Source organism: Pseudophryne corroboree, chromosome 12 (genome assembly GCF_028390025.1).
Source record: "Pseudophryne corroboree isolate aPseCor3 chromosome 12, aPseCor3.hap2, whole genome shotgun sequence".
NCBI classification, from domain to species: domain Eukaryota; kingdom Metazoa; phylum Chordata; class Amphibia; order Anura; family Myobatrachidae; genus Pseudophryne; species Pseudophryne corroboree.
The window spans coordinates 68,412,444-68,436,398 of NC_086455.1; the positions used below are offsets into that span (position 1 = coordinate 68,412,444).

Sequence of the window (23,955 nt, forward strand, 5' to 3'; positions counted from 1 at the left end):
ATCCAAATTGCCTCTTTTTTCCTGCCAGTATACATACGGATTGTCTGACATGCCTACTTGGATGCTGTCACTCACATAATCCTCCACCATTCTTTCAATGGTGACAGAATCATATGCAGTGACAGACATGTCAGTAATCATTGGCAGGTCCTTCAGTCCAGATGTCAGCTTTCGCTCCTGACTGCCCTGCATCACCGCCAACGGGTGGGCTAGGAAATCGTATCCTTTTCCTTGCAGCCCCAGTGGCGGGAGAAATTGAAGGAGGAGCTGTTGACGGGTCACGTTCCACTTGAGTTGACAATTTACTTACCAGCAGGTCTTTGCACCTCTGCACACTTGTGTCTGCCGGAAAGAGAGATACAATGTAGGCTTTAAACCTAGGATCGAGCACGGTGGCCAAAATGTAGTGCTCTGATTTCAACAGATTGACCACCCTTGAATCCTGGCAAAGCGAATGAAGGGCTCCATCCACAAATCCCACATACTTTGCGGAATCGCTCCGTCTTGGCTCCTCCTTCAATTTCTCCAGCTGCTTCTGCAAAAGCCTGATGAGGGGAATGACCTGACTCAAGCTGGCAGTGTCTGAACTGACTTCACTTGTGGCAAGTTCGAAGGGTTGAAGAACCTTGCACAAGACGGAAATCATTCTCCACTGCGCTTGAGTCAGGTGCATTACCCCTCCTTTGCCTATATCGTAGGTGGATGTATAGGATTTAATGGCCTTTTGCTGCTCCTCCATCCTCTGAAGCATATAGAGTGTTGAATTCCACCTCGTTACTACCTCTTGCTTCAGTTGATGGCAGGGCAGGTTCAGGCGTGTTTGATGGCGCTCCAGTCTTCAGCACGCCGTGGCTGAATGCCGAAAGTGGGCCGCAATTTTTCGGGCCACCGACAAAATCTCCTGCACGCCCCTGTCATTTTTCAAAAAAATTCTGCACCACCAAATTAATTGTATGTGCAAAACATAGGACGTGCTGGAATTTTCCCAGATGTAATGCACGCACAATATTGGTGGCGTTGTCCGATATCACAAATCCCCAGGAGAGTCTAATTGGGGTAAGCCATTCTGCGATGATGTTCCTCAGTTTCCGTAAGAGGTTGTCAGCTGTGTGCCTCTTAAGGAAAGCGGTGATAATTAGCGTAGCCTGCCTAGGAACGAGTTGGCGTTTGCGAGATGCTGCTACTGGTGCCACTGCTGTTGTTGCTGCGGGAGGCCACACATCTACCCAGTGGGCTGTCACAGTCATTTAGTCCTTAGTCTGCCCTGTTCCACTTGTCCACATGTCCGTGGTTAAGTGGACAGTGGGTACAACTGCATTTTGTACGATACTAAGGACACTTTTTCTGACGTCTCTGTACATTCTCGGTATCATAGAGAATGAATAGAAGAAAGTAAGACTCTTTTGTGGGCGCACTCTTGAAATTGATTAACTATGATCAGGATATGATGGCCATATTAAAACATAACTTTTAATGACAATGGTTAAAATCTGGTATCCAAACTTGTAAACAACAAACAAACAAACAAACAAACAAACAACATGTAGTATAAAAAAACCTTTGGTCTCAAAAAATATGTGTATCAAGTGGTATAATAACAAAATGAACTCCTTAATAGGATTATGATAACCAAAGCCACCAATTCCGCAGACTGGTACTGAGAGTAGAAACTACAATTCAGGTGGATAGGCTCGTACTCATAAATAGGTAATGTTGATTTGTGCCAAGCGTGAAGATAGAAAACTGAAATAAAAAGAGAGATTGAAGGAAGAAAAGAGCAGTGATTCTGCTGTTAGTGTTAGGCAAGGAGTTTGGGGCTAGATAAATGGCTCTACTAAATTCAGTATTCCCTGGTGGTCCCCCATCCAGGTACTGACCAAGCCCAACACTGTTTAGCTTCCAAGATCAGACGGTATTGGGCGTCTTCAGTTTGGTATGATAGTAGATTACAAAATGTTGGAACGCATCAGCTCCCTGGATCACTAATGAGAGATCACTTATTAGGAAATTTGATGGATGCGATAAAGTGGGAAATTAGCATTAAGGTGGATCTGCTGCCATTGTTAGGCGGATATGAAATGAAATGTTTAACTCGCCCGTATCTAAGAATGCCAGATTGATTTCTCACAAATATTTAAAATGCCCGCTCTAATATATATTGTAAACGCCTGCACCTCTTATTGCCATATCCCATGAATGTGCGCTAAACATCGCAAAACACTGCATCCCATAAGAGAAAACAATACACCCACACATTATCTGAGTTCCAAAGCTCATTGATGTATATATTTGTTATTTAAAAGGATGTGGATTCAATATATTACAAAGTACAGTATACTTATAGTTACATGGTTACACTCGCACAGTAAGCAGTTAGAACATAGTTACATATAGTTATATGCCATTACATACAGTTTCAGTTACATGCCAGTGATACAATTACCATTCCCTCCAATGCAGCTTATGTCTCCCTCTCTCTGTAAATAAATACAGGAACTGAACTGCCTCCATCATCCTCTGAGACCAAAAAGCAAGTAAGTCTGACCTCCTGTGTGGTCAGCTTATGTCTCATCTAGTTTCTGGGGGAGGGGACTCATGATGAGTCACCAGTTCCTTTGTATATGGTAATCAGATTCAGCCTTGAAGACATCCAAAGGGCTGGCCTGAGTTCCCTGTCCACTGTAACATTCATTGTTCTAACAAAGTGATTTTAGTTTTTATACATGTAATCAATAACTATTCGCTGCAATGTCCTACAACTTCATAACAAGTATCAAATTAATCTACACATTAAGCTGGATGTTTTAATAGTAAACATGACAGGTCTATCTTGCTTCATTCAAATAATACACATTCATGACATTAATTCATTAGATAATTTTAAATCATCATGATGTCTGGCGCTTGATAGTATTATAATTATGTACTGCATGAAATAAGTGTCGAATCCATCTCTGTGGCATGTCCGTGTAAATGCGTGTGTTACCATATATGGCTGTGCTCGCTGCGCGTATTTGCAAGTATAGCGACTTAAATGTGTGTAGTTTGTATGTTCTCTTTATGTAATATTTTTCACTTCGACAATCACTACTCCGGATCATTGGTGAGAGTCCACGAATGGAGAGGAGAAAGATACTCGAGATAGTAAACAACGATATATTAACAAATGGCATATAAGAAATCTGCAGAAAATATATGTGTAGAGCCACAGACAATGGTGGCAGCAGTACTAAACAATGAGATATTACATATAAGGTTAGCATCTGATTTAAGAGATATTGATAGAGTCCTGTGGACGTAGAGATAACATTCCTAGGCTATCTTTATAAAGATATACACATTCATATCATAGGTGTCACTAATCTCTTAATCCACAATGGGTATCGCAATAATGGAATTCAATGTTTAGAAAAGATATGTGAAGTTAACGGCTAAAGACACACTGATGAGTAATGCTGAAACCACCTATCTTGAGCTCTAATGCAATACCAATCCCATTAGAGGGAAATATATAGCAACCGTGCTTTTTGGGAGGATAGAATTGTACAGAAATAACAAATCCCAAACATTAATGTTATATCATGTTAAATCGTACAGCGCCGTCAAATAGGCTGCTCAGGATCTCACAGATTCTCCCCAGTTATAAAGGGGTTAAATACAATGCGCAAGGTATGTAAAACAGGAGAACCTGAAATAAAGTGTAACCAAGGGTGTCGGTGACACTACTGGTATCGAACCTGTCCGGGGAGGGTTGTGAGCCGTGGGTCTAGGAACCAGCTGCGGAAAACGAGATGTATCAAGCGGAAGACCGGTTTCGCCCGAGCACGGGCTTGATCACTTCCGGAAGTTGACGTTAAGGGAGTTGGTGGTGTGGTTTGCAGGAGCTTGGGTACAAGAGGAGGAAGGGATTTAGGTGTCAGTGGACTGCTTATGCTCTTACCCAAAGGTTCACAACTTGACACTGACTTATGATGAATGCGCTGCAGGTGACGTATAAGGGAGGATTTTCCTAGGTGGTTAACATCCTTACCCCTACTTAGTACAGATTGACAGAGGAAACGCACGGCTCGACACCTGTTGTCCGGATTTGTGGAGAAATAATTCCACACCGAAGAGGTGGCTTTTTTGGTATTTTGCCCAGGCATCACAATGGACAACAGGTGTCTTCCCTGGTGCCTCATTTAAACAAACGTGACAGCCTTCCATGTAAGAAATTTGACCTCAACCTCTTGTAGAGGCTCGAACCAGTCTGATTGGAGGAACTGCAACACCACGTTAAGGTCCCAAGGTGCCATAAGTGGTACAAAGGGAGGTTGGATGTGCAGAACTCCCTTCAAAAAGGTCTGAACCTCAGGGAGGGCAGCCAATTGTTTCTGGAAGAAAATGGATAGGGACGAAATCTGGACCTTCACAGATCCCAACCTCAGGCCCATATCCACACCGGCTTGTAGGAAGAGGAGAAACTGTCCCTGTTTAAACTCCACTGCAGGAAATTTCTTGGACTCACACCAAGACACATATTTTTTTCAAATTCGATGGTAATGTTTAGACGTTACTCCTTTCCTAGCCTGTATCAGGGTAGGAATAACCTTGTTCGGAATGCCCTTTCGAGCTAGTATCAGGCGTTCAACCTCCATGCCGTCAAACGTAGCCGCGGTATCAGAATCGGTATCGGTATCATCCTGCATAATCTGTGCAAGAGCACGTTTATGTGAATACACAGCCGGGAGCCCTGATGTACCAGAACTGGGCCAGACTGCCATAGAGTTCTGTAAAGGCTGAGTTGCAGATTTATTTTGTGCAACCCTATTTGAAATCTGAGAAATCATAGATTTGATAGAGGATAACCACTCAGGCTCCCTTGCTGGAATCTGTGCTAAACCAGTGCAATCCTGATTACATGGAATGGGATCATCCTGAGAAGACATATCCTCTGCAGCATATGACACAGAGTCCCTGGACATTGCTTAATGGAGACCACAGACACTCTACACACACACACAGTGGAGGCTAGACAGAGTTTCACCCCCAAGAATGGCAAGAGAGACACAGAGATTGGAGCCAACCCACACACAGCGCTTTCAAGGTATAGGGAGACCCCAACCAGCGCTGACTGTGCACCTTAATAGGTTACACAGTCTCTACACAGCCTCCACACCCTTCTACAACCCCCTGGTACCGTGAGAGATAGCTGGAGTTGCTTTGGAGGGACTTTCTCTTCCTGGACAGCGCTGTGCAGGCAGGAAAATGGCGCTGAACGCTGCTGGGTCCACTCTGAAGAGAAGCTCTGCCCCCAAAATAGCGCTGTCTTCCCGCTCTTCCTAGGATTATACTGGCCTGAGGATTTATGCTGACTGAGATCCCAGGACCCCGACAGGCTGTGTGACCAGTGTAGGGTGTAGGCACTGGCTCAGGGCGCCCCTCACAGCGCCGCACTATGTACCGCTGAGCCTCCAGAGCGCAGTTAATATTGCGCTCCTACCCTGATGCCGACATCTTCACACCGGCCCCCCGCTTGCTAGTGGGGTTGGTTACTCTCTCGCCACCGATCTTCAGCTCTGTAAGGGGGTGGCGTCATGCTGCTGGGGTGAGCGATCCCCTGTGGCGGGGAACGATCTATCCCCTCAGGAGCTCAGTGTCCTGTCAGCGGAGATAGTGGCTCAGACCCCGCAGGGCGGACACTGCTCCCCCCCTTAGTCCCTCGCTGCAGGGAGGCTGTTGCCAGCAGCCTCCCTGTAAAATAATAAACTAAAATAAACTTTACTAGAGAAACTCTGGAGAGCTCCCCTAGCTGTAACCGGCTCCTCCAGGCACATTTTCTAAACTGAGTCTGGTAGGAGGGGCATAGAGGGAGGAGCCAGCCCACACTCTCAAACTCTTAAAGTGCCAATGGCTCCTGGTGGACCAGTCTATACCCCATGGTACTAATGTGGACCCCAGCATCCTCTAGGACGTAAGAGAAAGCAGTTTGTATACAGTATGAAACCAAACTAGAACGATCACAGTGAAAAGATCTCTGATGCTGCCCATATTCTTTTATTTTAATTCCCTTTCTGAAACAGAAATCTGCATTACCAGAGCCCCCTGCGGCCCAAGGCTGTTTTCCCATGCACAGGAATATAGATTAAGGGCCACGTTCACAGCTGGCAAAGCTGAGTATTGATCCTCACAGCAGAAACTCAAAGACATTAAAAGGATTCTGCCATCTACTAACAGAAAATGCTGAGAATTTAGGTCAGCACTGATCTTCACCTACAACGTTATTGAACTTGTTCTCTGTCCAGTTTATGGAAAACACGATTGTCAATTTTATACAATTTTCAGATTCAGTGGTCACACATTATTCAGCACTTCTACCTCCTTTTGGAGAGAGTCGCACTTGTCATTCATATTTTTTCTTCTGCTTTTCAGAGAACATAATTTTTTGAACCTAGTGGAGCTTACAATCTATTTTCCCAATAGCAAGCACACAAACCCTTGCACCCTCTAGATCCATTTCAGGCTAAAGCCTAGATCCTTATGACTGTCTTAGCTAGTAATTTTATGATATTTGTGGTTGCTAAATTATGGTACCTAACCAGGGCCAAATTAAGGGTCACATGGGCCTGGGGCTAAAACATACTGACTGACATTTCAATGCCTGGAGAGGAGAATCAGGTGGGCGGTAATCGAGATAGGGTTGAACTAGTCATGTCATTAAGCCACGCCCCTCATAGACAAATACAGCGATTGGCGCACATTTGAATAGGCGCGGGGCTAAAATTATGCATTTACCATAAAATTGCATCATTAGGCTCCACCCCTTCTTAACGGTCCACAGATTTAAGGTATTTTCTCCCCATTCTGCCCACCTCGCTAGGAAGTGGGTGGCATGTGGGAGGAGTTCCCACACTTCTGGTGGTGCAAGAGACTACCCTAAAAATCGGAGGTCTCCCGCAGTTTCCGGGTTATTCTACGAAGAACAAAATTGTTTGTTCTGTTCATTGTAAACTTTTTGGACATATCAGGCTTTATTTAGGAAGCAGCGTGCATTGCACTGACTGCGAGTACTGTTTAATTTTTCATCTCCAACCTGCCGGTAAGCCGCCGCTTAGTATATAAAGCCCAGCAGCTGTTCTGTTTCACTTAAAACGTAATAGTTTTTTGTATGACTGAATCATCATCAGGAATTACATTCTCACATTCCATGTATGTGTGAATCGGCATCTGGAACAGTCTTTCTCAGAGAGATTCACCACCCAGTTTCAGAGTTTCCCTTTCATTATTACTTGACGTTTTCATTGTGTATTATCACATCCACCCACATCCTCATCGTTACAGATACTTTCATAATTCAAACTGGTTCTCCAGCTTGTTTGTGGTTTGATCCCATTTTGCAATTCAGTTTGTGGCTTGTACCTGTATTCGAGGTTCTTAAAAAGTTAATAAACTAAAAGTGTTGTCTGTTCCTAAATGACCTAATTTTATATTTTGTTTAACAATATTTTCATTAGAAAGGGGAACATTACTATGTTCAAATTTCTCATTTGAAATTTGCATAGGTAAATTATTAAACAATGCTTGACTCTGTAGTTTGTTACAGTGTTGGACTGGGGTATGAAGGGCCCACCGGGGGAATGCAGTGATAGGGGCCCATACTTAAGGGTGTGGCCAGCCTACAAAGGGTGTGTGGCCAGCATCTACAGAGGCTTGAAATACACAACAGTCTAGTGCAGTGTAATGCAACATATCTACCATGTATAATACAAGTGCACAGTCTGGAACCTGATCCCTAGAGGAAGGAGTGGGCACTCAGGCAGTGGGGCCTACCGGTGGTTTCCCTGGTACCCCTGTGGGCCAGTCTGACCCTGGTCTGTTAGCTCAAACCTCTTTGCCTTGCTCGGAGATAGCTTGAATAACTTAGTCCATGTAAAGTTGAGAATTTCTGTTAAGAGCCTATTTAATGAAGTAGTTAGTGAACCACTTTTAGACAATTTTTAGCATTTTGCATACCTCCCGAGGTAGTGTGTGACCATGGGGCTAATTCAGACCTGATCGTAGATTTGCTAAATCTAGCACATCTACGATCAGCTTCCCTGACATGCGGGGGGACGCCCAGCACAGGGCTAGTCCGCGCCGCATGTCAGGCCCTGCCCCATCGCACAAGTACAAAAGCATCGCACGGCGTCTATGCTTTTGTACTTGAAGAGTAGTTACCCAGCAGCGTAGCTCCTGCGCGCTGGCAGGGAGATACCCGTCGCACAGCAGCAATCAGGTCTGAATTAGCCCCCATGTCGGTTATATCGCAAACAGATCCTGGCTCAGCCCTTAAATTAACATCGGACAGTGTTGAAAGGGCTGTCCAATTTTGTGCCCTAGGCAGATTTTAATTAATGCCCCCAAAAAACTACCCCTTCCCCCCACGGAAATAGATGCCACCTCAAGCAGCATTGCACCAACATCTTACTTACAGATTTACGGTGAGATAAATCTGTAAGATTTTGACTATATAGTCAAAATCTTAAGGAAAGTTAGTGCATTACTCAAAGTGTTAGGCAGCTTGTGATACAGATCCTGATGCACACTCCCGTGGGGTCGGTATCACAAGGCTAGCTAGACTCATACCCTCCAACTGTACCTTTTTGGCAGGTACAGTACCTTTTTTTTATGGTCTGTACCGATTTTTGACTCTTCAAACTTCCATTGAAAGTATAGGAAAGGGGGTGTGCCCACGCCCCCCTTTACACATGGCCACGCCCCCTTTCCTAATTTGTACCGATTATTATGTGTAAAATGTTGGAGGGTATGTAGACTGTGCAGGCAAGTCAATCTTGACTATCTAGTGTACTATCTAGTACAGGTGTGGCCAACCAGTCAGAGGCAAAGAGCCAGAAAAGATCCGTAGTAAAGGTCAAGAGCCATATCATGCGCGCGCCTACAGGGCACGCAACAATGGGGGTGGGGCCTAGTTGTCACAAAGCCACACCCCATTTTTGTGCGCACACCTTTCGATATGACATTTGTAGGAGTATGACCTTGTTTCATAACCCCGTTTTTAGTCATGTTGTACAGTGACACATACATATAATGCCCCAGTACAATGCCACATACATGTAAAATGCCAAAAAATGGGTGCCTCCACAGTGCCAGATACATATACCCCCTCCACAGTGCCAGATACACATATGTCCACACAGTGCCAGATAAATATATGCCCCCAGTGTCAGATACACATGCCCCCACAGTACCAGATACACATGCCCCCACAGTGCCAGATACATATATGGCCCACAGTGCCAAATACATATATTCTGCACAGTGCCAAATACATATATGCCCCACAGTGCCAAATACATATATGCCCCACAGTGCCAGATATGCCCCCAGTGCCAGATACACATGTCCTTACAGTGCCAGATATGCCCCCAGTGCAGATACACATGTCCCCACAGTGCCAGCTATGCCCCCAGTGCCAGATACACATGTCCCCACAGTGGCACCCCCCCCCCCCCCCGAAGTGCTGCTCACTGTGCTGCTTAGATACACATGTACCGAAAGTGCCCGCCCAAGTGCTGCTCACCGTGCTGCTGCTGTGAGGGGAGGGGAGGAGAGCGCAGTGCGCGCCTCTCCTGCCCCTCTGACTCCGGCGGCGGTGTCCATCTTCAATTCAGCGCCGGACCGTGAGCCAATCAGAGCTTGTGGTCCGGCAGCCAATCAGGAGCCTTAGCTGCCGGACCGCGAGCTCTGATTGGCTCATGGGCCGGCGCCGAATTGAAGATAGACACCGCCGCCGGAGTCAGAGGGGCAGGAGAGGCGCGCGCTGCGCTCTCCTCCCCTCACACGACGGAGACCTTAGAAGTCTGTGTGCGCTGGGCTGTGTGTGTCGGGCAGCGGTGGCCGGGATCGGATCGAGCCACATGCGGAGGATGAAAGAGCCGCATGCGGCTCGAGAGCCGCGGGTTGGCCACCGCTGATCTAGTACAAAGTATAGTCAAAATTGTACACACCTTTAGGGTGAAAGGGGAGAACCCTTAAATTGCAGCCAATCCTTCCGGCCCACCCACCTCCTCTTCCCTACCTAACTCCCTCCACTTCCCAGCCCGTCTATATACTCCTGGCTCCGCCTTTCGCTTCCCCCTCCACCAGCCCACCTACCTCCTCTTCCAAACCCACCGCCCTTCTCTTCCCAAACTCGACTATATCCTCCTGGTTCTGCCTCCCCCACCAACAACCCACCTACCTCTTCTTCCCTACCCACCTCCCTCCTCTTCCCGAATTTGTCTACATGCCTCCACTACCAGCCCACCTATCTCCTCTTCCCTACCCACCCCCCTCCTCTTCCTGGTCTGTCTATGTTCTGGCTCTGCCTCTCCCTCCACCAGCTCACCTACCTTCTCTTCCCGGCCCACTTCCCTGCTACTCCTGGCCCACGTGTGGCCTCCTCCTGCTCCACCTTCCTCTCATCTAACTCCAGCTGTGCCCCTGGGTGCCCTTTCTGGAGCTAGGTCTATCTAGGCAAGTGCTTAGGTTACCTATGCCCAAGGTCAGCCCTGTTGGGAAGCATGCACTTATGGTGTTGCAGTTGGCTATCCTGGCTGAATTATTACAATTAGTAAGATAAGGTAAGACCGTGTAAACTGTTCTCAAGAGCCTATAGGGGAGACACCCTTTGTGCACCAGTGGGCTGCCTTGTTTCTTTGCGCAGTTCAAAAGTGACTGAAATATTTTCTTTCATGTTCTCAAGAGTCTGTCTGGAAGTCCAGTCTCTGAATAGTATTATTTTGTTGCACAATTTGTGCCCAAATTTGAAAGCCTTCATTACAACCGGGCACTCCCTTGTAGCCTTTGTTTATGGTAAAACAAATGGCCTAGGCCTATTTTATATCAAGTAACTAAGCAGGGTGTGTTTTGAACAGGGTTTACAGTAATAGAAACTACACAGCTTTATAAAGTTCAGGTTGTTTTGAATAAATACAGTAACCACATGGGTTTTCTCGAATGATAATCCTCACACTAATGTTGTTCTTACAGTGCAGCCCTCCCATGGAAGTCAAAGATTTGTTTGTTGATATACAAGATGGAAAAATGTTGATGGCGCTGCTGGAGGTGCTGACGGGACAGAACCTGGTGAGTGACTTCTTATTTTATCGATGCTTGTGTAACATAACGGGATGGACGCCTTGCTGCAGACTTCCCTGTTCTGTTTGATCCATCACAGTAGAGTACGGGGAAAAAGGTAGGGGGTTAACCAACAACACAGCCATGTTGTCAGGACATTGCTTAGCTGTAAGGACATCAGAACAAAGTGTATCTCAGCCGACCTGACACCTGATGGAAGGATACATCGGGCGGCCGTATGCACTGCGCGAACCGATGTACAACCAATCCATGTATCCTCCCATCCCGCAGTCATCTACATGCCATCAGCATGGATGGTCCATTGACACGAAGCACATCAGATGTGACAACACTGATGATGATGATGCTGCTGCACGTGATTGGGGGTACACACTAGACAATATGGATGATATGATACGCATCAGAATTACAGTGCCAGTCAAAAGTTGGGATATACTTTCTCATTCACTGTATATATCATTAGATACAGTATATCGCCTAACGTGTACCCCACCTATGGTAGAGACGTGTGTCTCCTATATATCTGATAGTGGTCTGTGTACAGAGTAAGGCAGGGTAGTCAATTATTTCTTTAATGTGTAGCAAAAATGGTATAGTGAAGTGCCATTCCATGTTTGACCACAAGGGCCCCCCATTTTTTCAGTGAATTCAGAGGCAACACTGGTGTATACTTTTCATGGCCATCTTATGTATATAGAGTGTTTTGGGAAAGTATGTTTTTGGGTGGGGGAAGGGGGGTTTGACCACCTTTCAGTGATATGTCTCCATCCTATACTGCCTCTCCTCATTCCAACTGTACCCTGAGTAGCATTAAGGGAGGGGCTTAGGGGACACTGCGCACCGGGCCCCCCTCTGTCAGGGAGCCCCCTGGCTGGAACACATTAACATAATCGGCTCTCCTTCTTGTGCAGCAACAGAAGGAAGAACCAGGCAGCCAGTGCAGCTCAGGCAGACACACAAGTTTATCAGGTTTCATAAGCTCACCAGAGGAGAGATAGGAGGGGGGAGAGGGCTAGATTGATGTGTCTGGGTCCTGTGTAACCTGTTGTCTGAAGAGATCATTTGGTATTGGAGAAAGAGGCACACAGAGAGTCTGTCTGAGTCTTTTCCCAGTGTGTTTAATATACACAATCTAATATACCCCCCAACCCCTTGTCGTCGTCGTCGTCCCGCCCGCCCGCTTTTAGCACACTGCTGCACTTGCACTGTGCAGTACCATAGTGCGGTTGGGCAGGATGATGAGTGGGGGCGGTACTGACAAGACATTATTACCAGTTATTTTGGATGGTCCCCTGTCTTAAGTGTCCTGGGCTCTCCCAAGGCTTCATCCTGCCCTTCATCCTGCCCTCCAATAGCTGCATAAAACGGCTGCATTCTTACTGGTGGCTGATAATACTCTGCCATCCAGCAGATACTTTCCTTGATAATGTCTTAAATCTGGTAGATGATATGGCCAGTGCCATTTTTACCTTCTGCCCCTTGTCCTTTATTTGTGTCATGATCTTTCCAGTGTACAGCCCTGAATTATAACACAGCATTAAATAAAGGATAATAATTAATGAAAGTTATCATATAATTTAATTTATGAAGTCATAATTGGAAGACTTATTAAAGTCTTACTGGTATATATGAAAAAATTATACCAGGAGAAGGCAAATTGTGGCACTCCAACTGCTGTAGAACTACACATTCCAGCACACCCTGGTATAATGTTCCACTAGAGGGAGCACTTAGTTGAGTTTTTAATCCATAAGGGGTGATTTTACTAAAGGGAGTGCTGGAGATCCTTACAAATAATTGTTTGTATTTATCACACGATACGATAGCCTGCACAGGTGCTGTATCACCGATGTTTGCCACTGGAGGGGCTCTCCTGAAGAAGCAAGCTACTTACTTTACCACATATATAAGAAGGCCTAAGAGGCAGTACCTGTACCACAGGCTGTCCTCCTATGCTAAAACTTGTGGTAACCGTTGAGAGACAGAAGGAAAGGATGTTTTATTGTTCAAATAAAGCATTTTGTTTTTACTATAAAGTGTATTAAAATAGTTGTAAAAAAATTTTTTGTTGCATTTTTTGTTCTTTGTATCTGCACTTGGAACCTTGAGTCCAAGCTACAGGGCTGAAAGCATCTCACTGCTGTGATTGCCTCTGCCCGATTGACAAGCAGAGGCAGTTACGGTGCGGGAGGAGGCGTGCCAGTGGCATTTCAATGCTGTTGGGAGGGGGCACGGTCTGGACAACGCTGGCGTGTCCGGACCGTTGCTGGGGCTGGCCGCTGCGTGACGTCAGACTCAGCCGCTGCGACCCAAAACATGGCAGGTAGCCGTTTCGCACCTCTGTGGGGAAGGAGGGGGGGGGGGGGTTGGGTAGAGCTTGGCATGCGGGGTGGACTAGAGATTCTGATTGTAGATCTACGATCAGCTCTGAATCGGGCCCTATATCACTGGGGCAGGTTGAAAGTTGCTTGGCTGAACTTAGACCCAAGAAACAATCGTATTATAGGAGCTATTGACTATGCTGAGAAATGTATTTTCCCAATTACTCTCAGCGTAAGCTACATAGTGCACCTGACATACTAATAGTAATTATATACTGTAATTGTAGTAATAATGGCACAATGTCTCAGACGCTCCAACATGACCCGCCCCACTAGGTACAAAATGCTCTGTTCCTGGACTTCCCTCTTAATTTAGGATTTCCATCACCTGTGTTGAACTAGTTAAATGATAAGAAAGCTGTTTCTTCACAGGCAATGGCAATAATAAATTAAGAGGGAAGTCCAGAAACAGAGCATTTTGTACCTAGTGGGGCGGGTCATGTTGGAGGGTATGATGTCTCAAATACAGTTACATTTTCAATTATTTTAATTAATACAAAATCCTGAGGTATTACTTGAGGAAGAAAAATAAAAATATTACTTAAACAAGCATTTTGCATGCTGCGTGTAGTAACGGCATGTCTCCGTTCACCTGCGTATTCTCAGGAATAACTGCCTGCTTCCCTAGGGATCCTGGTGGTTTCCCCCTCATCCCGAAGACTAAGGGGTAAGTTTACTAAAGCTTCTGAAAATGAAAAGTGGTGATGTTGCCCCTATCAACCAATCAGATTCTGTCTATCATTTTTCTATTGCGTCCTAGGAAATTATAGAATCTGGTTGCTATGGGCAACATCACCACTTTTAATTTTTAGTAGCTTTAGTAAATTTACCCCTAAGAAACTATGAGATTGTGACAGAGGGGGATATGTACTAAGCAGTGATAAAAGTGGAGAAGTGAGCCAGTGGAGAAGTTGCCCATGGCAACCAATCAGCTGCTCTGTATACTTTTATAATATGCAAATTATAAATGTTACATCAATGCTGATTGGCTGCCATGGGCAACTTCTCCACTGGCTCACTTCTACACTTTTATCACTGCTTAATAAATCTCCCCCTTAATACTGTACCTGGGTAATGTGTGTGGTGTAAATCCCATAAAGATCAAAGTAATGGGGGTTTGGAGTGGACTGTGTTTATAAATTCCTACAAGAATCCCTTCTGCTTAACTGCCTGTAAATCTGAGGTAATTTGTTTTGTTTGTGTGTCCAGCTCCATGAATATAAATCATCAACTCATCGTATCTTTCGTCTGAACAACATAGCCAAGGCACTAAAGTTTTTGGAAGATAGTAACGTGAGTGTACATATATAATATGTTTGGAAAATGTATTATGTGTATGGATCACTTTATTGTTTAGAATTTAGAGACATTCACTCACAAGTACCAATTGTTATTATTTAAATGTTTGAAAACTTTGATTTGCTAAATATATTTTTTTCAGCACAGAGCATTTTGTCCTTCCTGGAAAGGGTCATGTTGGGAGGTATGCTTAAAGGCAGATTACAGGTGCTGCTAATTAATTAGCCTAGCTTCTGACTGACAACTGATTGAGGCAAAACCTGGACTGGTCCCTTCAGTCCTGCTGCTGCTGCTCTGCTAAACCTTGGAAATCCTGATGTTCCACATTAACGCTATGTGGAACTATGCCGTCCCTACCGCAATATGGCTTTTTTTTTTTTTTTTCACGCTTGAGCAACCATCTTGTGTAGAAAGTCCTATCTTCCTACGTGTCTGTCCACCCACTTATTTGGTACAGGTTTCCGGAGTGCTGACTATCCCAAACAAGAACCTGTAAGAACAAACACCATACTTGCCTACCTGACCCTCTCCATGAGGGAGAAAATGCTCTGTTCCTGGACTTTCCTGGTAATGTATGATTACCATCACCTGTGGTGAGCTAGTTATTTGATAAGAAAGGTGTTTCACCACAGGTGATGGCAATCATACATTACCAGGAAAGTCCAGGAACAGAGCATTTTCTCCCTCATGTAGGGGGTCAGGTAGGCAAGTATGACAAACACCTTTCACCACGAGAAAATTGATAGGTGGTCCCTTCCAAACAAACGTTCCCTCCTTGGTATGAATATTAACAATGGAAAATTCTTCACGTAAATATATAATACACAGAGAGTGACCTATTTACATTTATAATGCACTAAAGATGAGCAACACTTTAGAATCTGATCCTCTGAATACTGGCCTCAGTCTCTGGGAGCCGTATTGTGTGTTGTGCCACTCAAACTTTCCCTTTTATCTTTGTTACACCAACCACACACCCTTCGTCCTATTATTATTATTACATTTTATTTATAAGGCGCCAAAAGTTTTTCGCAGCGCCGTACAAAGGACAGTACAGGGAGACAAAACTTAGCATTACAGTAAATAAATAACAAAACTTTAGTCCTAGCGCCATTGATAGTCTGTACATTTTTGCAATGACTTGCAATTATATTTGGGTGACCTTATTAGTGAGAGTGCTCACCCACTGATGTAATTAAACTGTGCCCTTCGATGGGCGTGTGCTGACTTTCCATTCACTAATCGGATTGGTAAGGGTTTAACTGCCTCCTTGATTCTGAATGATAAGCCTGAGCTGGCACGGTGAATGGATTCCAGCTTATAGAAACCTATTTAATCAGATCTGTGCTGTGTGATTTATGTTCTGATGCTACCAGTGTTGTGCAGACAGACGAGGTCATTTACGAACCTGCTAAAACACAAACCCCCAGAAACTATGTCCTTCTGTGACACCATGGGCAATCTCTGTGCAAGGTTGCTGCAACTGTGGAGACTCAAAATAAATCATCTGATGGAAGGAGTAGCGTATAGTAGTGCATTCTTACTGACTGTGGCTAGGTGTATGAATAAGCCTTGTTATGCCCAAATGCAAAAAACAGGATCTCATGTTTGACTTCAGAACTTGACGATTATAAGCAATGACATCAGAACTCATCATATATAGAGATACTATTTACAGGGGATTGACAGGGGATTATACATATGTTAACATCACTTGTATACAGTGCCGTAACTAGACAGTTCCCCTTTTACACATTACGGCAGACAGATTCCCCTTTTTACACATTATGGCGGACAATGTCCCCTTTTTACACACTACGGCAGACAGCGTCACCTTTTTACACATTACGGCAGACAGCGTCCATTTTTTATACATTACGGCAGACAGCTTCCCCTTATTACACATTACGGCAGACAGCTTGCAGCTTCGGAGGCAGGGGAGAAGGAGGAGGAGGGAGGGGGAGGAGGGAGCCGCAGCAGCGCACTGTAATTGGTAGCGGCGCCGATGCAGCTGTCCCTCTCATTCCACATTGGCTGGCCGCTTCCGCTGTGAATGCTGGGATGAGGGAAGCGCATCCCAGCATTCACAGCAGCGTTGGCCAGCCAATGCGGAAGGAGAGGGACAGCTGCAGCGGTGCTGCCACCAATTACATAGCGCTGCTGTGGCTCCCTCCTTCTCCTCCTCCTCCCCTGCCCCCGGAGCTGCTCCTCTCCTCTCCAGCGGCAGCACACACACACAGGCGGCTTTTAATGAGTCAGTTTGACTCATTACAATGCCGCTAATGACTTTAGGGAATGCGGGCAGTTGCGCCCTCAGGGCGACTGCGCTGTGTGCCAGATGGTTACGGCTCTGCTTGTATATTATAAATCTTTGTGCATATATTGAAAGGTATCCTGTGCTTTGGTGCAGTTATTCCATGCAATCACCCAGAAATGTATCTCTCCCTATAGGTGAAGCTAGTCAGCATCGATGCTGCCGAAATCGCTGATGGAAACCCGTCGCTGGTCCTTGGTTTAATCTGGAACATAATCCTGTTCCTGCAGGTAGATCAGTATTCAATGATGTCCAACATTCTCTCAGAAGTGTGTCTGCAGTACATGGGATATAGAGGGGTCCATAGCCCAAGCTGTCACCTGCCAGGGATTCAGTAGGATTTCCCGACAGTCGGGATCCCGGCGGTCGAAATACCGATGCTGGAATACTGACAGTCAAAATCCCGACATTGAGCACAGCGTGTCCCTTCATGGGCTCGCTGTGTTCGCAGTGCTTTGGGCTTGGTGGCAAGCTTTGCTCGCCACACTGTTATATTCCCCCTCGGTTGGTGGCGTGGATCACCACTCTAGTGGGAATATTGGACACTGGTCGGGATTTCGACCGCTTGCATTTTGACTATTGTCGGGATTCCGGAGTCGGGAAATTAACGGCATCCACTGGTCAGCCTAGTGTCACATGTTCTCAACTCCCAGTAACCACCCCAGTCCCCCTCTCAAACCTTCACCCTTCAGCCAGGCCACATAGTTGTATTTATACAGGTTGAGTATCCCATATCCAAATATTCCGAAATACGGAATATTCCGAAATACGGACTTTTTTGAGTGAGAGTGAGATAGTGAAACTTTTGTTTTTTGATGGCTCAATGTACACAAACTTTGTTTAATACACAAAGTTATTAATAATATTGTATTAAATGACCTTCAGGCTGTGTATATAAGGTGTATATGAAACATAAATGTATTGTGTGAATGTAGACACACTTTGTTTAATGCACAAAGTTATAAAAAAATATTGGCTAAAATGACCTTCAGGCTGTGTGTATAAGGTGTATATGTAACATAAATGCATTTTGTGCTTAGATTTAGGTCCCATCACCATGATATCTCATTATGGTATGCAATTATTCCAAAATACGGAAAAATCCCATATCCCAAAATACCTCTGGTCCCAAGCTTTTTGGATAAGGGATACTCAACCTGTACTGCCTTCTATGTCCTACCTTCTTACTACAATCCTCCTCGCCCTTTCCTTTCCTTATAGGTTTGTATATTTCCTAACCATTTAGAGACAATCTGGTTGGTTGTAAGGCTAGCTCCCAACCTGCATAAACCAACTAAAGCTGAAATGCGTCCAAACACAATCCCAGTTACTGGCAGTCATGGCCACCCCACCTGGTTCCCTGTAAGTCCCAGCATTCATGGGTCAGCAAATCAGGACTGCCGCTGTGAAATTGGAACCATGTGTATTTCTGTGCCTTAGGCATACAGAAGGCATCTTGCCAGCCTCCGTACATAGAAGCCTGTTGGTGGGTTTTGCATTTTTCTGGTACTGCACAAGGGGTGGCTGCAGTGAATAGTGGAGTGTGTACTTTGTGCATATTCAGATGGATCAATCACAGTTATTAAAAACAATAAAAACAAATATTTATATAAAAAGGGAGAAATAAGTATTAGGTTGAATTTAATAGTAATCCCTACATAGTTGTGACATTTTACATGCTCTGTGGAGCAGCACCTTCCAAATAGGATTGACATGGGATGTGCATATAACAAGATCAGTGGGGGTGTACGCTTGTCCTCAGCACTTTGGGCCTGACTGTGAGTCACACACAGCCAAATCTAGTGAATTTTAACAACTGCTCATGCATCATAGTGAACATATGAATCTTTACCTAATTCTGGACATATCTGAGTTGTACGCATCTTGCCCGCTTCTCCCAGTATGTGACACTGTAGTTTCTGGGTGTTTGTATGGAATATGACTGGGTGTATCAGGGTAGTGTCAAGGGCGTGTAGCCAGGGCTCCATCCTATTGGGTATGACGAAGGGTGCCTATATCAGATGGATTTCATGCACCCAATAGAAGTCTGCGAGTGGAAAACATTGGTGCGTTGCGATGTGTACTCATGCAGACATGCGTATAATCGCGTTAGCATTCCCTTAGCAAAACATTCATATTCCAAATGCGGCGACATTCGCAGCTGCCAGCGGCTCAGATTCACGCCCTTTGTAGATAAACCCTATTCAGATGCTAGGAGCACCTCAGATTGTCCTCTTTGTTCATTGGTTGGATTTACCTGTGTTACGTTATAGATTCTTTAGTATCATTGCCATGTCGTACAGCTAAAGCCATCAGCTCTGTTTATCTATCTGCCCGCAGATTAAGGAACTCACAGGCAATCTGAATAGAATGTCCTCCTCTTCCAGTCTGTCCTCCCTGCCTAGTGGGAGCGAGTCTGACACATCTCATCCCGGCACTCCGAGCACAGAGAAGAGCATGTCTGTTTCAATTAAGGATCAACGCAAAGCCATCAAAGCTCTTCTGTACTGGGTTCAGCAGAGGACAAGGAAGTAAGAGGCCCCCTAACTCACCGCCTGCTTGTGTATTGTTATTTCACTCTCAATAGTCCTCCATTTACTGTACGTTTCTGTTACGTTGTTTTTTCAAATAAAACGTTACTGTTAACTTTGATGTTTCAGTGAGACGTGGAGACTACAAATGTAAAGGTTTTGCATCTCTGAAAAAGTAGAAGGCCTTTACCGCCTACCTCAGAGACCACTACAAGTTCAGGCATGCCTTCTCAAAAATGTTATTTTAGCCCATAAAATGGGTTAATATATGTGTAGGTGACAGGTACGCATTGTATAGCGGAGGCCGCCATGTTGTGGGCTGAGACAATAACAAACCTAGTAGCAACATCGAGTCATGAACCACACAGTGGTCTAAATCAATACAATGTGCCCAATGCTTCATGGTATCAATAGTTCCTAGTGAAATCACAGAGTGCACTCACTTTGGTATTACTTGATCAGACAAAATGGCTGCCTCCACTATGCTCAGGCAATGGTGGCATTCCAACTTGAATGCAGATTGCAGTCACTGAAATCAAAGCCTCTGGATATTCATTTAGAAACCTGTTCATTAAAATTGTTTACCTTATTTAGAGCCAGTGGAATATTGCAGCCCAAGCTTGCTGCAGATTAATGCTGCCAGGATGTATTAGAGCATTTTCTGTACAGTAATTATTTCTGGAAACTGCTGCTGTGAATGTGATGCTCAACCAGCCCCTGTATTCCTCTATTCTGTCCCCCCTCACAAGGTACGGAGTCGCAGTACAGGACTTCGCAAGTAGCTGGAGAAGCGGCCTGGCGTTCCTAGCTGTTATTAAAGCCATAGACTCCAGCCTGGTCGACATGAAGAAAGCATTGGAGAAATCTCCCAGGGAAAATCTTGAAGATGCGTTTAGCATTGCCCAACAGAGTCTCAGGATCCCGCGGCTTCTGGAACCAGAGGGTAATTGGCAGTATAAAACATACTAAAGGGGTTTTCCGCCTTCATGTGACTTTTGCATGACCTTCTGCGGTTTTAATTGCTTTACAAACTGCAAAGTCCACGGACCTGATATATTTCTTTACATGGCAATGTGCAGCTACGTGTCTACCATGTGCCTTTCCACGTCTGATCTCTAGAAACCCCTCCAGAAGCAGTCTGCGTTTACATTTAGGGAATGCTATCCCGTTAGGACTATTGCCTTAATTAATTTCAACTTTTTCATTTTTTTTCTCCTAAAATAATGCCAGCCTCAGGGGCAAACGCAGGATGTACTGAGGGGGGTTTCCGTATGCAGTATCTATCTATCTATCTATCTATCTATCTATCTATCTATCTATCTATCTATCTATCTATCGAAATGTTGTAATTCACTATGCTGCTGCACATCTGAACTGCCTATACCTATATCTGTGAAGGCATCCGGCGCAGTTATATCTATTTTAATGGGAGAGTCGTGCAAACGGAACCAAATGTACATATATATATATATATATATATATATGTATCCAATGGCGGACAATAAGGCACTCCAGAGGCTAAGTACAAGAACAAAGTACAAGTACAAGAACAAACTGTACTGACGAGAGCTCTCATCAATACAGTTTGTTCTTGTACTTAGCCTCTGGAGTGCCTTATTGTCCGCCATTGGATACATGTATGCTGCTTTTTGGATTATGGCACCGGGGCATGCTGTTCATTTAATCTGAGTGCCGGCTGAGTTGTATCTTTATATATCAAATATATATATATATATATATATATATATATATATATATATATATATATATATATATATCCAGCAAGCAGGCACACCATATTTGAGGCACCAAACACAGCGCTGCATATCCTGATCGGATATTTAGCAAAGTAAACTGCGGCACTCCAGCGGACTTTCAAAAAAATTCCAGGACACTGGTGTGATAGATATATATATATATATATATATATATATATTTTATATGTGTGTATAAAAATATATGTTAACATAAGACACTCACACACACATACCTGGGGAGCACCAATTTCCACACTCCTCCGTGCTGACTAGAGCTCCCTGCAGCAGCTTCTGTGATTGCGGTAGCGGTTGCGATCGCGGTTTGCATTGAGACGGACACACAGCTGTCTCAGTCTCTGGAAAAAAGAATTTAGCTGCTCAGGGGGGGGGGTTTCTGGGTACTCAGAAACCCCCCCTGCGTGCACCACTGATTTTCTGGTACAGCATGTCTGGGAGACTCAGGATATTCTGAGAGTTCTCCTGGGCTTCTGGAAGAGGAGGCCACTCTCCCACTTCTATAGTGACTCTCTGCACTGCACAGCAGGGGAGTGTCCATGATAACACAAATCGCACTAGTACGCCACCTACATTTGCCCCATGATCCTCCTCTGCAGGATCTCCTAGAGGAGAGGTAACATGCTAGCAAGTGTGCATAATATGCTGCTCAGTCTCGATTTGTTTTATTGTCTTATGCCTTAAGTCAGTCTTTCCCAAACTCGCTTCTCAGGGCACCCTAACAGTCCAGGTTTTAAGAATATCCATAATTGAGCACAGATGGTTAAATCAAGTCAACCGAGGTACTAATTAAAGGGGACATTTACTAAGCAGTGATAAGAGCAGAGAAGTGAGCCAGTTGAGAAGTTGCCCATGGCAACCAATCAGCACTGGAGTAACTTCTATAATTTGCATACTATAAAATGATACAGAGGTGCTGATTGGTTGATGGGGCCACTTCCCCACTGGCTCACTTCTCCGCTCTTCTCACCGCTTAGTAAATGTCCCCCATAGTTACCTATTCTCAAGAATGGATATACTTAAAACCTGTACTATTAGATGGTAAATGAAACAGGAAACTTAAAAGACATTGGTAATACCTTTAACCACTTAACATCACATGCAACTATGCTAGTTAATTGGTGAAGTTAATTGGTGCACCTCAGAGTGTAAAAATAAACTCGTTCATGGGCCAAATCAGAATTTATAGTAGCTAGTAATGTCCTCCATCTGGCCAGCGCCTCCCAGTGACCGATATGAGCTTTGCGCCTTTGCTAACAGCGCCAAATCCATGCACTACCCAGTAAATCTGGGCACCGGTACTGTGCGTTTTTTTTGCATTTGCGTTTTTTAAGTGACCTTAGTTGTTTGTTGTCGTTGGATACACAACAAAGCTGTTTTCAATATACAACCGTATGCCAAGCACACAACAAAAAAATACACAACTCTTATTCTGATAATAATAATACATTGTTTCAGAGCACAGTAGGATACCAGAAAAACAATTGTTGCAGCACCGTGTTACAGCCATACACTTACATCTCCATGTATGTGGAGATTTGTAACAAGAAATGCTTTTATCAGAATCCTGATTAATTCCACATGCAAGTATTGGTCTCATCGCACCTGCGACTAGTTTTTTGCAATGCATGTGAACATTAGCGGGCACGTGCAAATAGGAATTACATTATGCGCTCGTGGGTGTGACTATTCGCTCCCAGGTGCACAAAGTCGCTGCTGCGATGTGTGAGCACGTCCAAACGCATCACAAAAACGATGAGGGGGTTCTATATCTGTGTTGGCAATAGAGAAAATAAAATTTAAAAAGTTCCATTTAATGTGTGTACAGCAGATTGTTACTAAGCATTGTATAATATCTAGTTATTGTACCGAGCAGATACTCAGTGGTGTCTTATCTGGTTGCAGGTCACATAGAGCAACAATGTATTGTATGTATTCCATAGTACCAAGATTGCTATGTAATAGAGAAGCTCATTATGGAGGAGATGTATCAAGCCTTGCTCAAAGCAACCAACTGTCATTTATCTAGCACAGTCTTTGAAATGACAGATGTTAAATGGGTGCTTTGGGCCCTTCTCTACTTTATCTCTCTTCAATGCTTGATATATATAAGTACATGAACATTGACGTCCCTCACACCACCTGGAATCTCCCTGAGACGTGTTAAAGTCTGACCTTGATCTTTCTGATTGTAGACCTGATGGTGGACTTTCCCGATGAACACTCTATAATGACCTATGTGACACAGTTCCTTGAGCATTTTCCAGAACTCAACTCGGTGAGTTTATATAACAAATTGTTTGTTGTTTTTCCCCCCTATGTGTTGTCACAAGCTTTATTCTTGTAGAAGAACTCCAACCATAATACTAGATAGTTGCCCGATACTTTTGAAACCCCTAAGTTGTTAAATGTTTGCAGAGTGCTCAATCCTGCTCTACACTACCAGCATATTCTCTTATGCTATTGCCTGGAGAAAGTAGAATGTAGGTGAAGTGGCGCCAAGTAAGAGGTACTAATTATCCGGGTCCAAGCTTGTTGGA

At 44.5% G+C, this 23,955-nt stretch overlaps 1 protein-coding gene and 1 pseudogene across 2 annotated transcripts in view; one reads left to right on the plus strand and one right to left on the minus strand.

The window, feature by feature from the left end:
• The window catches only part of CLMN (calmin), a 253,807-nt gene that overhangs the window by 217,239 nt on the left and 12,613 nt on the right, over nt 1-23,955 (plus strand). For both annotated transcript variants that reach the window (XM_063947617.1, XM_063947616.1), the window contains exons 3-8: nt 11,011-11,106; nt 14,709-14,792; nt 17,250-17,342; nt 19,453-19,643; nt 20,393-20,586; nt 23,611-23,693. In XM_063947617.1, coding sequence (XP_063803687.1) covers nt 11,011-11,106; nt 14,709-14,792; nt 17,250-17,342; nt 19,453-19,643; nt 20,393-20,586; nt 23,611-23,693 — 741 coding nt within the window. The remainder of the gene's footprint in view (nt 1-11,010; nt 11,107-14,708; nt 14,793-17,249; nt 17,343-19,452; nt 19,644-20,392; nt 20,587-23,610; nt 23,694-23,955) is intronic.
• On the minus strand, nt 1,829-1,947 carry LOC134981743 (5S ribosomal RNA; annotated as a pseudogene).